General features: G+C 55.5%; 1 protein-coding gene across 2 annotated transcripts in view; it reads right to left on the minus strand.

Annotated features, from left to right (window-relative positions):
• The window catches only part of arpc2 (actin related protein 2/3 complex, subunit 2), a 38,872-nt gene that overhangs the window by 5,899 nt on the left and 15,878 nt on the right, over positions 1-17,095 (minus strand). For both annotated transcript variants that reach the window (XM_085986947.1, XM_085986948.1), the window contains exons 5-9: positions 11,634-11,820; positions 9,267-9,360; positions 7,093-7,219; positions 5,263-5,363; positions 4,168-4,268 (exon numbers count right to left, since the gene is read on the minus strand). In XM_085986947.1, the coding sequence (XP_085843073.1) occupies positions 4,168-4,268; positions 5,263-5,363; positions 7,093-7,219; positions 9,267-9,360; positions 11,634-11,820 (610 nt within the window). The remainder of the gene's footprint in view (positions 1-4,167; positions 4,269-5,262; positions 5,364-7,092; positions 7,220-9,266; positions 9,361-11,633; positions 11,821-17,095) is intronic.

Below are 17,095 nucleotides of genomic sequence, written 5' to 3' on the forward strand. Positions count from 1 at the left end.
GTGTGTCACATCTTCACATCAATTAGAGATGCATGTAACAAGGGTACGACAGTAATCATGGGTGACTTTAATCTACATATAGACTGGCCAAACCAAATTAGCAATAATACTGTGGAGGATGAATTCCTGGAGTGTGTACGAGATGGATTTTTACACCAGTACGTGGAGGATCCAACTAGGGAACAGGCTATCCTAGATTGGGTATTGTGCAATGAGAAGGGGTTAATTAATTATCTTGTTGCGCGGGGTCCTTTAGGGAAGAGTGACCATAACATGATAGAATTCTTCATTAAGGTGGAAAGTGATGACGTCCAATCCGAAACTAGGGTCCTAAATCTAAAGAAAGGAAACTATGAAGGTATGAGGAGTGAGTTGGCTATGACAGATTGGGGAGCTTCATTAAAAGGCATGACGGTGGATAGGCAATGGCCAACATTTAAGGAACGAATGCATGAATTGCAACAGTTATACATTCATTCTCTCTCCGTGCAAAAACACAAAAGGAAAAGCAGCCCAATCATGGCTAACAAAATAAATTAAAGATAATATTAGATCCAAAGAGGAGTCATATAAAGTTGCCAGAAAAAGTAGCAAGCCTGAGGATTGGGAGCAGTTTAGAATTCAGCAAAAAAGGACCAAGAGATTGATTAAGAGGGGAAAATAGAGTATGAGAGTAAACTTGCAAGGAACATAAAAGCGGACTGTAAAAGCTTCTACAAGTATGTAAAAAGAAAAAGATTAGTGAAGACAAATGTAGGTCCCTTACAGTCAGAAATGGGAGAATTTATAATGGGGAACAAGGAAATGGCAGAGCAATTAAACAAATACTTTGGTTCTGTCCTCACAGAAGACACAAATAACTTCCCAGAAATGCTAGGGAACCAAGGGTCTAGTGAGAAGGAGGAATTAAAGGAAATTAGTATTAGTAAAAAAAAGTGCTGGAGAAATTAATGGGACTGAAAGCTGATAAATCCCCAGGGCCTGATAATCTGCATCCCAGAGTACTAAAAGAGGTATCATGTAAATAGTGGATGCATTGGTTGTCATCTTCCAAAATTCTATAGATTATGGAACAGTTCCTGCAGATTGGAGAGTGGCAAATGTAACCCCACTATTTAAAAAAGGGAGAGAAAAAACCGGGAACTACAGACCGGTTAGCCTAACATCAGAAGTAGGGAAAATGCTAGAGTCCATTATAAAGGATGTGATAACAGGACACTTAGAAAACATCAACGGGATTAGACAAAGTCAACATGGATTTATGAAAGGGAAATCGTGTTTAACAAACCTACTGGAGTTTTTTGAGGATGTAACTGGTAGAATAGATAAGGGAGAACCAGTGGATGTGGTGTATTTGGATTTTCAGAAGGCCTTTGATAAAGTCCCACATAAGATGTTAGTGTGCAAAATGAAAGCACATGGGATTGGGGGTATTATACTGGCATGGATTGAAAATTGGTTAACAGACAGGAAACAGAGTAGGAATAAATGGGTCTTTTTCGGGGTGGCAGGCGGTGACTAGTGGGGTACCGCAGGGATCAGTGCCTGGGCCCCAGCTATTCACAATATATATCAATGATTTGGAGGAGGGAACCAAATGTAATATTTCCAAGTTTGCTGACGACACAAAACTAGGTGGGATTGTGAGTTGTCAGGAGGATGCATAGAGGCTTCAAGGCGATTTAGGCAAGTTGAGTGAGTGGGCAAATACATGGAAGATGCAGTATAACGTGGATAAATGTGAAGTTATCCACTTCGGTAGGAAAAACAGAAAGGCAGAGTATTATTTAAATGGTGATGGATTGGGAAATGTTGATGTACAAAGGGACCTGGGTGTCCTTGTACACCAGTCACTGAAAGCAAACATGCAGGTGCAGCAAGCAGTTAGGAAGGCAAATGGTATGTTGGCCTTCATTGCAAGAAGATTTGAGTACAGGAGCAAAGATGTCTTACTACAGTTATACAGGGCCTTGGTGAGACCACACCTGGAGTAGTGTGTGCAGTTTTGGTCTCCTTACCTAAGAAAGGATATACTTGCCATAGAGGGAGTGCAGCGAAGGTTCACCAGACTGATTCCTGGGATGGCAGGACTGTCGTATGAGGAGAGATTGGGTCGACTAGGCCTGTATTCACTAGAGTTTAGAAGAATGACAGGGGATCTCATTGAAACGTATAAAATTCTGACAGGGCTAGATAGACTGGATGCAGGGAGGATGTTTCCCCTGGCCGGGGGCTCTAGAACAAGGGGTCACAGTCTCAGGATACAGGGTAGGACATTTAGGACTGAGATGAGGAGAAATTTCTTCACTCAGAGGGTGGTGAACCTGTGGAATTCTCTATCACAGAAGGCTGTGCAGGCCAAGTCACTGAATATATTTGAGGAGACAGCTTTCTAGACACAAAAGGCATCAAGGGGTATGGGGAGAGAGTGGGAATATGGTATTGAGATAGAGGATCAGCCATGATCATATTGAATGGTGGAGCAGGCTCGAAGGGCCGACTCCTGCTCCTATGTTTCTGTCATCGAGGGAATGAATTAAGTATCTCGGGGTCACCTGCCTTTAATGCCGTTTTTCCTACAGTGTATTCATTCTAATTTGCTAAAAATGAAACTCAGGGAACCCAACTGAGCTGGTCTGAAGCGTCAGAGGAAGGACTATGTTATAAATGGAAGGCAGATGCTGAACAGTGCCGGACAAGTAATGTACTTTAGCACGAAGACATGTAAAGCAGAATTTAAATTATATACAAAATACCATTTAATTAGAAGTTCTCATGCACAGAATTTCAGATGCAAAGCAGGTGGAAAAATTCCAGAAATTGCAAAAGGGAGTGACTGTAAGGGAAGGTGCAAGAGACAAGGAAACCGACGCCCCGCCCCCCCCACCGGACACAGACAGACAGCCCCCCACCGACACGGGGCCCCACACCCCGACAGGCAGGCATCCTGACTGCACCCATTGCACACAGCTGCATACTGTGAGGTCGGAATGAAAATATCTGGAACATGAGTTCGATTATCAGAATCCTCTTACGGAGCGTGAACAGGCAGGCCGCAGAGGGAGCGGAGGGAACCACTGCTGTTGTCAGCATGCTCACCCCCAGCTCCCTCCCCAGGAGGCAACACCTCGCCCCAGTGCCGTTCCCCACCTGTGAGCCGAATCGGCAAGTGGCGGTAGGTATTTGACCAAGGGGGGCATCACAGCCAAGAGTCATCATCGCTCACATTTCCAGCAGGGGCCACTGATCAGAAACAAGCAGGGACCCCCCCTCCCACCCAAGTCCAGTGGTACTGAGGCTAATTCCAGTGCTCCTATTGGCCCCTCAAACCGAGCGTGACCAGGGATGGGAGCTGGGGCTCCACGGCGACACCACACCCGCGGCTACATTCATCCGCTGTCCATGGGGCGAGCACCACTGTTTGACGCCTGCGAGGCATCTTAAAATTGCATCAGCTCCCAATTAAATTGAATCTGCTTTTAATTTAACGAGGTCTGATTGTTCAGTACACCTCATTTTTGATGGCCGTTATTTTTAAGGATAAGCGAAGATCTATATTACTAGTTTCTAGGAATTGTTCTGTAATCGGTTGCATTTAAATTCAGCAGCAATAAACCCGTAAAAATCAACCAAAGGAAGAGTCTTTCGTTGCGGTTTGTAAGAAGCCGATAAACTTTACACTCCTGCAATATTAGAAGTTGCAACACATTAACGCTTTATTCAAAGCACGAACAAATAGCGGCACGGACCAGTTGGGCCGAATGGCCTGTTTCTGCACTGTCAATTCGATGGAATTGAGAGCACTTGCTGAACATTCTCAATCACCTTTCTTCAAGCTCCTTCACCGACAGCTGTTTATCCTCCCCCCTCCCTGCGTCTCCCCCCCCCCCCCAATCACCCCTCAACAAAGAATGTGAAGGCCTTCCCCAAGCAGAAGGGAGGGGAGGGGCGAGAGGAAGAATGTCCCTAAATCGACAGCAGTAGTGCCCTCAGCACCCGGTGTGTGGCCAGGGGTCTGACCGCAGAGAGCAGAGACGAGAAGCTAGGAGGGCGGTGGCGATTTATACTCTCTCCGCCGCCGCCAAACCGACTTCCAACCCAGTGAGGCGGACAATCGACAGCTACGCGCTGCGATTCTGCCGCCCCTCCCTCCCGCTCGGTACTTACGACATCGTTTTCATCTCCTTCTTCTCAGTCTCTGGCCGCGCACGGTTCAACACCTTCAGGAAGTCCGAGGTCTTGGCCCTCATGCGGGTATGGATGTAAGCCTGCGAGCAACGCAAAGACACGTGAAACGCCAGCCGCCCTCAAAGAAGCCCAACGTTGAACCGCGGAAACAGTTACAGGTCACCGAGGTTTACCAAGCCGGCCAACCTCCCGTGGCATTGCTCGTGGTGAGAGGGGAGAGGCGTGACGGGGAAAGGCGTGACACTCACAGGATGTTCACACTGTCCGCATGGCTTTTATATCTACTGTAACATGGCATTGCCTCGGTGGACGAGTGGGTAAACGCACATTATACTGCAGAGTTTGGGTCCCCAGTCTGTGCTGTCGGTAACCCTCATGCCCAGACCAGTGCTGGACGGACTCTCCAACTGGACTCTGTAGTGTCTGGTGAGGAAGGGACCACTCTCCAGCCACTCCCGCTATAAGGGCACGGTGGAGGGCGTCGGGGAAGGTCAGGCTCCACTGTGATGCCACTGGTGGTCGAATAGCCTGCCAATGTTCACCACCCAGATTAGCGTATGGAGAGTGACCACTTAGCGAGGTACCAGCCGACAGCCGGAGACCATGGAACCAATGAGAGTCGGCGCTTTGAGGGGAGAGAATTGCAGGGGACCTCTGGCCCCAAAAAGGAACAATTCAAAATAAAATGGTGCCAGACACTCACTTGTAGAACATGTGGTACTCGGGGCTTCACAGAATGATACAGCACAGGAGGCCATTCAGCCCAACCTGCCTGTGCTGGCTGTGAAAGAGCTGTCCAATTAGTGCCACCCCTGCCTGCTCTTTCCCCATAGCCCTGCAACCACATGTTCCACTTAAAAAGACACAGGAGCAGTGAAAATCCCAATGTCCAGTTCAGGAATTTGACCTCCTCGGAGAAAGAGAAGTGCTGGTTTGTTATAAAAGTAGCAACAGTGGGTCGACAGCGCAAACGAGAGACCTCCTGCCCCCTCTGCAGAGGGCACAGTGTTTATTACCAGTGTCACATAGCAGTTATTGAACAGAGAATGCTGGAACGCATGGCCGCCTCCTCACCTTGGAGCACTTGATGTGGTAATGTAGGTAATCCCTGAAGGTGTGGATCAGGTTGATAGTGTTGTCACGGGTATTGGCATTGGTGTGCCGAGGAAACAGCACTGGCAAAACAGAAACAGAAACGTCAAAGGTGGCAAAGACGGTCAGCAGGACGGAGACAGCGACTGAGTCACCGAACACAACGGAGAGAGTAACACAGCTCCTAATTCCAAACCGTCCCCCACAACATACGCAGGCAGCTCAGACACCCGTATGGAACAAAGTTTAAAAACGCCACAAGATATACGAACCACTTCTCGGATGTTACTTCACTACAAAATATTACGAGGTTTAATCATTGTGAACGATTTATAAGTCTTGTGAACAGATCTGCCCAGTTTTGAGAGATGCTATTTCACTCCCTTACATTTAATTCTCTCCAGCTCCCCGCACCTCACTGGGCAGAATAAGCCGGAGAGAGGTGCGTGACATGCAGAGACTGCGGGATCCAAAACACCTCCACATGAAGGCTAGAGGTCCATGTGCCTCCCACACGGCCCTGGTCAGAGGTGGCTTAAAGAGATACGAAGGTCAGGATCAATTCAAACCCATTAGTAAGTTATCAGCAATCTGACAACTGTTAGATTGAACTGTTAGCTGAGAACTAGTCTCCATCCTGCACCCGAGCAGCTCGACAGATCAATTGGCAACTCTCCGATACATGAATAAGCAGAGCAGTACCTCCCCGGGGGTGTTTGATGGGACAGTGTAGAGGGAGCTTTACTCTGTATCTAACCCGTGCTGTACCTGCCCTGGGAGTGTTTGATGGGACAGTGTAGAGGGAGCTTTACTCTGTATCTAACCCGTGCTGTACCTGCCCTGGGAGTGTTTGATGGGGACAGTGTAGAGGGAGCTTTACTCTGTATCTAACCCGTGCTGTACCTGCCCTGGGAGTGTTTGATGGGGACAGTGTAGAGGGAGCTTTACTCTGTATCTAACCCGTGCTGTACCTGCCCTGGGAGTGTTTGATGGGACAGTGTAGAGGGAGCTTTACTCTGTATCTAACCCATGCTGTACCTGCCCTGGGAGTGTTTGATGGGACAGTGTAGAGGGAGCTTTACTCTGGTTATCAACCCTCCTAGCAGTGGACACTCCTGATTTATGCCATCAAATCCCTTCAGAATTTCTCGGTTAAATTTCTCTCCCATTCCCTGAGCCACAGTGTGTGTAGGACTAACGGGCTGGGATCCTGCCCCCCTCGCTCTGATCACAGTATGTGGAGCCGTCAGCGAGCATTTGCTCGTGAATTCCTGCCGCCTTCTCCGATTGCTGCGGCTGACAGCAGAGATTTAGAATGCGGGCGGTGGCCGGGAGGAGAGATTTAAAAAAACCCTCATTTTTAATTTCATTTTGTATTTGCTTAACTGGTTTCCTTTTTAATCTCAGATCAATCGTGATGCCTGCTGCTACCCATGGCTTCAAAGTAGAACTTTCCTCTCGCCCTGAACATGAACAGAGGAGGCTGAGGGGAGATTTAATTGAGGGGCCTAGATAGAGTGGATAGGAAGGACCTATTTCCCTTAGCAGAGAGGTCAATAACCAGGGGCCACAGATTTAAAAGGTACTTGGATGTGCGCTTGAAGTGCCGTAACCTGCAGGGCTACGGACCAAGAGCTGGACAGTGGGATTAGGCTGGAGAGCTCTTTGTCGGCCGGCACGGACACGATGGGCTGAATGGCCTCCTTCTTTGCTGTAAATTTCTAGGTCTCTACAAACACTGGCAATTCGGACTCTCGGCTCATACAGAACGCAAGAAAATCGGTCAACAATTAATAGTGAGATGGCACTGACCGAACGTGATGTAGCCAATGTTGTCGCCCACGGTTGCATCAGTGTCTTTCAGCTCCAGCGGAGGTTCTCTGTGACTGAACAGCACCTGGGGAGCTGTGTGACTCGCTCTCCGACCCTCTTTGAACTCCTGAGAAATACACAACAAAAAATACATCAATGATGTGGTGGAGTGGCCGGGGTCAGCTCGGTATCCAGAGCCCATCATCCAGGGGCAGTGTCCGAGAACGAGGACAGACTGGCCGCAGTGCCAAGACTACACACCTGATGGAACTAATTGGTCTTTTGTCATGCAAGTTGTGAAAATTATTCCCCCCGCCACCGCAAATAGTGGTGCCCCCCTGCCCTCGGGGTGCGGAGGGTCCCCACTCCCTCGGGGTGCTGGGGTACGGGCCCCCCCTGCCCACCTCAGGTTCTGGGGACCCTCTAGTACCTCAAAGTCCAGGCCCATTCAGCAGAGTGTTACAGTAACACGGCTCCGAGTACCTGTCATTGTGTAACAACATTTAAACACAGCACGAAGATCAGGGAGGAAGTTGCTGTGAATGACTCCCGCTTTAATTCCCCCCCCACCCCGCAGGTTAAATGAAGCAGAATCCGCGCGTGCTGCACCGGAGCCAGTTTTACTTCCAGTCCATGTAAACTGACACTCGGCTGTTTGAAGGGTTTCAAATCACAACCAGTAATAATTAAACAAAAGGAAGACAAAGGGGAGAAGAACATCTGATGGTCAACAAAGTGCAGCTTAGATCACATAAATGGGTGAATTATGAGTGTTTACAACAAACCCTAGCAAATAGGTCCATAGCCACACCCACAGGGGTCGCAGCGTGGCGAGAGGGCGGGGAGTAACGAGTGCCCCGGGGGGGAGGGGAGCAGAGTGTGCCCGAGGGGGGGGCGGGGAGCACAGCGTGCCCGAGGGGGGCGGGGAGCAGAGCGTGCCCGAGGGGGGGCGGGGAGCAGAGCGTGCCCGAGGGGGGGCGGGGAGCAGAGCGTGCCCGAGGGGGGGCGGGGAGCAGAGCGTGCCCGAGGGGGGGCGGGGAGCAGAGCGTGCCCGAGGGGGGGCGGGGAGCAGAGCGTGCCCGAGGGGGGGCGGGGAGCAGAGCGTGCCCGAGGGGGGGCGGGGAGCAGAGCGTGCCCGAGGGGGGGGCGGGGAGCAGAGCGTGCCCGAGGGGGGGGCGGGGAGCAGAGCGTGCCCGAGGGGGGCGGGGAGCAGAGCGTGCCCGAGGGGGGGGCGGGGAGCAGAGCGTGCCCGAGGGGGGGGCGGGGAGCAGAGCGTGCCCGAGGGGGGCGGGGAGCAGAGCGTGCCCGAGGGGGGGCGGGGAGCAGAGCGTGCCCGAGGGGGGGCGGGGAGCAGAGCGTGCCCGAGGGGGGGCGGGGAGCAGAGCGTGCCCGAGGGGGGGCGGGGAGCAGAGCGTGCCCGAGGGGGGAGCGGGGAGCAGAGCGTGCCCGAGGGGGGCGGGGAGCAGAGCGTGCCCGAGGGGGGGCGGGGAGCAGAGCGTGCCCGAGGGGGGGCGGGGAGCAGAGCGTGCCCGAGGGGGGGGCGGGGAGCAGAGCGTGCCCGAGGGGGGCGGGGAGCAGAGCGTGCCCGAGGGGGGGCGGGGAGCAGAGCGTGCCCGAGGGGGGGCGGGGAGCAGAGCGTGCTCGAGGGGGGCAGGGAACAGAGTGTGCCCGAGTGGGGGGGGCGGGGAGCAGAGCGTGCCCGAGGGGGGGGCGGGGAGCAGAGCGTGCCCGAGGGGGGGGGGGGGGGGCGGGGAGCAGAGCGTGCCCGAGGGGGGCGGGGAGCAGAGCGTGCCCGAGGGGGGCGGGGAGCAGAGCGTGCCCGAGGGGGGCGGGGAGCAGAGCGTGCTCGAGGGGGGGGGCGGGGAGCAGAGCGTGCCCGAGGGGGGGCGGGGAGCAGAGCGTGCCCGAGGGGGGGGGGGGTGGGGAGCAGAGCGTGCCCGAGGGGGGCGGGGAGCAGAGCGTGCCCGAGGGGGGCGGGGAGCAGAGCGTGCCCGAGGGGGGCGGGGGGGGGGGGGCGGGGAGCAGAGCGTGCTCGAGGGGGGCGGGGAACAGAGTGTGCCCGAGGGGGGCGGGGTGAGAGGGCGGGGAGCAGAGTGCCCCCGAGGGGGGCAGGGTGAGGGGCACTGAGGGCAGGAATGGTGATCTGGGGCAGCTTCGTGACTCGCTCCTCCTACCTGCATGAAGACCTTCCCGATCACAACATCATCGTCATCCTTGAACACTGTGCTGAAGACCACGGTCACTCGGTCCTTTTTGGCCTCCACATACCTGGAAGACGACAGAAGCACGGGTCAATCACAGAACCAACTTCCCACCGGTGACCGAACTGAAATACCTGAATACCACAACCAGCCAGGAGGGGCTCGGGCGATCACACTGCCCCATGATGGAAAGGTGCAGGTGGCCTCGGCTAGGGAGTGTGATTCGGGACGAATTTCCACACTGATCACAAGTCACTGCACAAGTATCACTGCTCCATACATAAAGTTGCCAAGACATGAGGAGTACTGGGGCGAGTAGATCTGATGACAAAATCTCTTGGGCAACAATCCCCCGATCTGCTGACAATGACCCCATAACTTTGCAGGTCAAAGGTCCCAGTACCTGTCCAGATCTAATTCATAACAAATTCTAAATTTTTAAAATTATATATGAATTTGTAACCAAGCTTAATTTTCCAAATCTAAACTGGCTGGTTACTGTTCACTCAGAGGGTGGTAGGTCCATGGAATATGCTGCCCCAAAAAGCTGTAGAAGCTACATCATTACATAAATTTAAAACAGAAATAGACAGTTTCCTAGAAGTAAAGAGAATTAAGGGTTATGGGGAGTGGGCAGGAATTTGGACACGAGTCTAGGTTCGGATCGGTCATGGCCCTGTGGGTAGCAGAGCGGGCCCAGGGGCCATGTAGCCTGATCCTGCTCCTATTTCGTGTGTCTAATTCTGTTAGATTCAGGAGATGGTTCTGTGATAGTGGATTGGCGGTTAGGATCAGATCAGCCATGATCTTATTGAATGGCGGAGCAGGCTCGAGGGGCCGATTGGCCTACTCCGTGTTCTTATGAAAGGGGTTTAGTCGAGTACACAAACGTCAGTCCAAGTCTTGTTTGACTTGGCACTGATTGAACTCAATTCCCGGTTGTGGATTCCATGTCTCTGGTCTGCCTTTGCAGAAAGCTGTTGGGAGGACTCGTAAAAATCAACATTTCATTGTGCAGTACACACGTCTGCTGCATATATGACAAATAAAATTGAATTGAATTGAAAGCTCAAAGTGGGACATCTTTGATTAAGGGTGAAGGATAAGCCTTTTGAAATCTTTCTTTGGGCTAGTTTGGACTCCAACGACAGAACCAGACTGGTCTCCCAAGTTCTTCAGTTTGCTATTAAACAGTGCCACTAAAGGGCTCGTTAGCGGAGTGATGTATGGTACTGGACTAGCGACCCAGAGCTCGAGAGTCCAGCAGAGACTACAATGACCAGGAGTTGAGAGAGGGTGGAGGATGGAAGGCCGGACAGGTGAGCACTGGAGTAATGGCGTCCGGAGGTGACAGAGGTTTCAGTGGCAGATGGGGCGAGGTAGGCGAGGGGATGGGCAATGTTACGCAGGAGGGAGTAGGCGGTCTTTGTGATGGAGGATATGGGGTCGGTGGCTCAGCTTGGGGTCAAACAGGTGTGCGAAGAGTCTGGTTCAGCCTGAAGAACTGCCCCATAAAATAGTAATCGTCTCCTGACCCCGTGCCTCCACTCGAGGAGGAGCAGAGGAATTCCTGGCTAATATTTATCCCTCAACCAACATCACCAAAAAAAACCCAGGTTATCCAGTCATTATCCCATTGCTGTTTGTGGGATCTTGCTGTGTGCAAATTGGTTGCCGCGTTTCCTACATTCCAACAGTGACCACACTTCAAAAGTGCTTCATTGGCTGTTAATTGCTTTGGGATGCCTGGAGCTCGTGAAAGGCGCTATAGAAATGAAAGTCTATATAAGTAATTTCCTTCTTGTGTGGTCTCACAAATTTAAAAGTGATAATACGAGGGGCTATTGGAACCTTCAACTAGCTGTTAAAATTCAATCCGACAGCGACGGGGTGTTTTCAAAGAGCTGGGTTTGTGCTATCAGGAGCGCCAGTCCTGGACTTGGAGAGAGGAAAAAGAGTGAAGCCAGGGTGCGACAACTTGCGTTCAGTACTCAGTGACCCCAAAAGGAAAGTGCTCATGTGTAGATGGGGAAGGGTGCGGGGCACTGGGGGCCCGGGGCCCCCCCTCCCCAAACAAAACTGCTGAATAATCTTCTGTAGTATGCAACTGAGGGAGGCGCTGAGCAATGCTGGCACCAATAGGAGCTCGTGCCTTAGGAGAGCAATGGGAAGGGGGGCGGCAGGGGGAAAGAGGAACAGGCAGGTGTGACCGGTCAGTCAGTCAGCGTCGAGGCTGCACACGGACTGGATCCGAGTGCTGGGATAGGACTGGACCCAGCTTTCCAGTGGAACGAATCTTGCCCAGACCAGAGGCCGCGCCCCACCCCGGCGAACACTTACAGGGTCTCGTCCTCACGGTAGTGGATCAACGCTCGTCTCTCGCCTTCCTTTCCCTCCGCCTGAAAGTCGAAGTACTTCTCGAAGACAGAGGCGAAGCAATTCCTTTTCAGCATGCCAGCCTGATGCACCACCTCGGCCTTGTTGGGTGGAATGTTGTCCAGATCAAACTGCAGAGATACATCGTACCCTACGAAGGACAAAGGGCCTCAGCACAGTCAAAAACTCCAGGAGCCAAGCTCGTCCCACTCTGGGACAGTGGGTCAGACACTGTCACACAATATTTACAGCACAGAAACTGGCCCTTCAGCCCAACAGGCCCATACTGATGGTTATGCTCCACACAAGTCTCATCCCACTTCTTAATCGAACCCCATCAACACAGCATAGGATTACACAGGATATACGGCACAGAAACAGGCCATTCGGCCCAACCAGTCCATGCCGGCGTTTATGCTCCACTCGAGCCTCCTCCCGTCTTTCCTCGTCTCACCCTATTAGCGTAACCCTCTATTCCCTTCTCCCTCAGATGCTTGTCCAGCCTCCCCTTAAATGCATCTATACTATTCGCCTCCACCACTCCCTGTGGTAGCGAGTTCCACATCTCACCACTCTCTGGGGAAAGAAGTTTCTCCTGAATTCCCGATTGGATTTATCAGTGACTATCTTATATTGATGGCCCCGAGTTCTGGTCTCCCCACAAGTGGAAACATTCTCCCCACGTTCACCCTATCGAACCCCTTCATAACATTAAAGACCTCGATCAGGTCACCCCTCAGCCTTCTCTTGTCTAGCCCCAGCCTGTTCAATCTTTCCTGATAAGTATAACCTCTCAGTTCTGGTAGCATTCTAGTAAATCTTTTTTGCACCTTCTCCAGGGCCTCTATATCCTTATTCTAATATGGAGACCAGAACTGCGCAGAGTGCTCCAAGTGTGGTCTAACCAAGGTTCGATACAAGTTTAACATCACTTCTCTGCTTTTCACTTGTATCCCGATAGAAACAAACCTCAGTGCTTGGTTTGCTTTTTTTAAAAATTTTTAAATGGCCTTATTAAACTGCATCACTACTTAGTGATTTGTGACCCTGTATCCCCAGGTCCCTGTTCCTCTACCCCACTTAAGACACTTATTTTCCAAGCAGTATGTGGTCTCCTTATTCTTTCTACCAAAATGTACCACCTCACACTTATCTATATTGATGAAGTTCATTTGCCAATTACACGTTCTGCAAGTATATTAATGTCTTCCGGGGGCCGTGGGCCAGACACAGTCCCCCCACACCCTGGGGCAGTGGGCCAGACACAGTCCCCCCACACCCTGGGGGCAGTGGGCCAGACACAGTTCCCCCGCATCCTGGGGCAGTGGGCCAGACACAGTTCCCCCGCATCCTGGGGCAATGGGCCAGACACAGTCCCCCCACACCCTGGGGCAGTGGGCCAGACACAGTCCCCCCACACCCTGGGGCAGTGGGCCAGACACAGTTCCCCCACACCCTGGGGCAGTGGGCCAGACACAGTTCCCCCGCATCCTGGGGCAATGGGCCAGACACAGTCCCCCCACACCCTGGGGCAATGGGCCAGACACAGTCCCCCACACCCTGGGGCAGTGGGCCAGACACAGTCCCCCACACCCTGGGGCAGTGGGCCAGACACAGTTCCCCCGCACCCTGGGGCAGTGGGCCAGACACAGTCCCCCCACACCCTGGGGCAGTGGGCCAGACACAGTCCCCCCACACCCTGGGGCAGTGGGCCAGACACAGTCCCCCACACCCTGGGGCAGTGGGCCAGACACAGTTCCCCCACACCCTGGGGCAGTGGGCCAGACACAGTTCCCCCACACCCTGGGGCAGTGGGCCAGACACAGTCCCCCACACCCTGGGGCAGTGGGCCAGACACAGTCCCCCCACACCCTGGGGCAGTGGGCCAGACACAGTCCCCCCACACCCTGGGGCAGTGGGCCAGACACAGTCCCCCCACACCCTGGGGCAGTGGGCCAGACACAGTCCCCCCACACCCTGGGGCAGTGGGCCAGACACAGTTCCCCCGCACCCTGGGGCAGTGGGCCAGACACAGTTCCCCCCACACCCTGGGGCAGTGGGCCAGACACAGTCCCCCCGCACCCTGGGGCAGTGGGCCAGACACAGATCCCCCACACCCTGGGGCAGTGGGCCAGACACAGTCCCCCCACACCCTGGGGCAGTGGGCCAGACACAGTTCCCCCGCACCCTGGGGCAGTGGGCCAGACACAGTCCCCCCACACCCTGGGGCAGTGGGCCAGACACAGTCCCCCACACCCTGGGGCAGTGGGCCAGACACAGTCCCCCACACCCTGGGGCAGTGGGCCAGACACAGTCCCCCCACACCCCGGGGCAGTGGGCCAGACACAGTCCCCCCACACCCTGGGGCAGTGGGCCAGACACAGTTCCCCCACACCCTGGGGCAGTGGGCCAGACACAGTCCCCCCACACCCTGGGGCAGTGGGCCAGACACAGCTCCCCCCACACCCTGGGGCAGTGGGCCAGACACAGTTCCCCCACACCCTGGGGCAGTGGGCCAGACACAGTCCCCCCACACCCTGGGGCAGTGGGCCAGACACAGTCCCCCCACACCCTGGGGCAGTGGGCCAGACACAGTCCCCCCACACCCTGGGGCAGTGGGCCAGACACAGTCCCCCCACACCCTGGGGCAGTGGGCCAGACACAGTCCCCCCACACCCTGGGGCAGTGGGCCAGACACAGTCCCCCCACACCCTGGGGCAGTGGGCCAGACACAGCTCCCCCCACACCCTGGGGCAGTGGGCCAGACACAGTTCCCCCACACCCGGGGGCAGTGGGCCAGACACAGTCCCCCCACACCCTGGGGCAGTGGGCCAGACACAGTCCCCCCACACCCTGGGGGCAGTGGGCCAGACACAGTCCCCCCACACCCTGGGGCAGTGGGCCAGACACAGTCCCCCCACACCCTGGGGCAGTGGGCCAGACACAGTTCCCCCGCATCCTGGGGCAGTGGGCCAGACACAGTTCCCCCGCATCCTGGGGCAATGGGCCAGACACAGTCCCCCCACACCCTGGGGCAGTGGGCCAGACACAGTCCCCCCACACCCTGGGGCAGTGGGCCAGACACAGTTCCCCCACACCCTGGGGCAGTGGGCCAGACACAGTTCCCCCGCATCCTGGGGCAATGGGCCAGACACAGTCCCCCCACACCCTGGGGCAATGGGCCAGACACAGTCCCCCACACCCTGGGGCAGTGGGCCAGACACAGTCCCCCACACCCTGGGGCAGTGGGCCAGACACAGTTCCCCCGCACCCTGGGGCAGTGGGCCAGACACAGTCCCCCCACACCCTGGGGCAGTGGGCCAGACACAGTCCCCCCACACCCTGGGGCAGTGGGCCAGACACAGTCCCCCACACCCTGGGGCAGTGGGCCAGACACAGTTCCCCCACACCCTGGGGCAGTGGGCCAGACACAGTTCCCCCACACCCTGGGGCAGTGGGCCAGACACAGTCCCCCACACCCTGGGGCAGTGGGCCAGACACAGTCCCCCCACACCCTGGGGCAGTGGGCCAGACACAGTCCCCCCACACCCTGGGGCAGTGGGCCAGACACAGTCCCCCCACACCCTGGGGCAGTGGGCCAGACACAGTCCCCCCACACCCTGGGGCAGTGGGCCAGACAGTTCCCCCGCACCCTGGGGCAGTGGGCCAGACACAGTTCCCCCCACACCCTGGGGCAGTGGGCCAGACACAGTCCCCCCGCACCCTGGGGCAGTGGGCCAGACACAGATCCCCCACACCCTGGGGCAGTGGGCCAGACACAGTCCCCCCACACCCTGGGGCAGTGGGCCAGACACAGTTCCCCCGCACCCTGGGGCAGTGGGCCAGACACAGTCCCCCCACACCCTGGGGCAGTGGGCCAGACACAGTCCCCCACACCCTGGGGCAGTGGGCCAGACACAGTCCCCCACACCCTGGGGCAGTGGGCCAGACACAGTCCCCCACACCCCGGGGCAGTGGGCCAGACACAGTCCCCCCACACCCTGGGGCAGTGGGCCAGACACAGTTCCCCCACACCCTGGGGCAGTGGGCCAGACACAGTCCCCCCACACCCTGGGGCAGTGGGCCAGACACAGCTCCCCCCACACCCTGGGGCAGTGGGCCAGACACAGTTCCCCCACACCCTGGGGCAGTGGGCCAGACACAGTCCCCCCACACCCTGGGGCAGTGGGCCAGACACAGTCCCCCCACACCCTGGGGCAGTGGGCCAGACACAGTCCCCCCACACCCTGGGGCAGTGGGCCAGACACAGCTCCCCCCACACCCTGGGGCAGTGGGCCAGACACAGTTCCCCCACACCCGGGGGCAGTGGGCCAGACACAGTCCCCCCACACCCTGGGGCAGTGGGCCAGACACAGTTCCCCCGCACCCTGGGGCAGTGGGCCAGACACAGTCCCCCCCACACCCTGGGGCAGTGGGCCAGACACAGCTCCCCCCGCACCCTGGGGCAGTGGCATGAACTGACCTTTGGGATTCTGGTTCACATCCAGTGCGTGTAAAATGATAGGGACATTCAAAAGGATCTAGTTTCAAACTCCAACCAATAATTAAAACGGAAGAAAAACATTTGATGCTAAACAAAGTGCAGCTCATGACATGCAAATTGGTGCATCAAGAGACTTCATGAGCTGTCGCCGGCAGGTGTTTGCTGGAGCAGGGCGATGAGGTAAGATGATGCCATACAGTGTCCGGTGCCAGGGTTCTTGCTCCCTGTATCTAGGGAACCCTGTTGGAACGCACCTGCAGTCAAATCCAGGACAAACCACTGGAGGACCATCCCTTCCAGCTGTTGTCTCCAAGGGTCCCTCGTGGGATGGGTTTGGGGGGAATTTAATTTGGTCCTGAGCAGATGTGAATACACAGTACAAACCTGGCCCCAAGAGTTCAGAAACTGAGAGACTCCCTGGCCCACTGGGAAATGACCCCTCCCTGGTAGAATCGCACCCGCCCGGCCGGCCTCTGCAACAACTCACCCCGGAGGTAGTGATTGGAAAAAGAACCAAAGGTGCCATGAGGAAAATCTTGTTTACGCAGCGAGTGGTTAGGATCTGGAATGCGCTGCCTGAAAGGGTGGTGGAGGCAGATTCAATCGTGGCTTTTAAAAGGGAATTGGATAAGTACCTGAAGGAAAAAAATTTGTAGAGCTACGGGGAAAGGGCGGGGGAGTGGGACTGGCTGACGTGCTCTTGCAGAGAGCCGGCATGGGCTCGACGGGCCGAATGGCCTCCTTCTGTGCTGTAACCATTCTATGAGAACCGCCCCACCCAGCCCCTGCATGCCCCCCGCCCCCCCCTTACTAAATCAGAGCGTGGAAACGTGGGCTGGAAATAAATTTCAAAGCTCGAGCGTTTGTTTTCTTGCACACAACTACAGCTCCCCCCGTGGCCCAGTGGGGAGAAGGCAGCGGG

Source organism: Somniosus microcephalus, chromosome 4, assembly GCF_052327205.1.
Source record: "Somniosus microcephalus isolate GS21.2 chromosome 4, FLI_Smic_1.0, whole genome shotgun sequence".
In the NCBI taxonomy this organism is placed as follows: domain Eukaryota; kingdom Metazoa; phylum Chordata; class Chondrichthyes; order Squaliformes; family Somniosidae; genus Somniosus; species Somniosus microcephalus.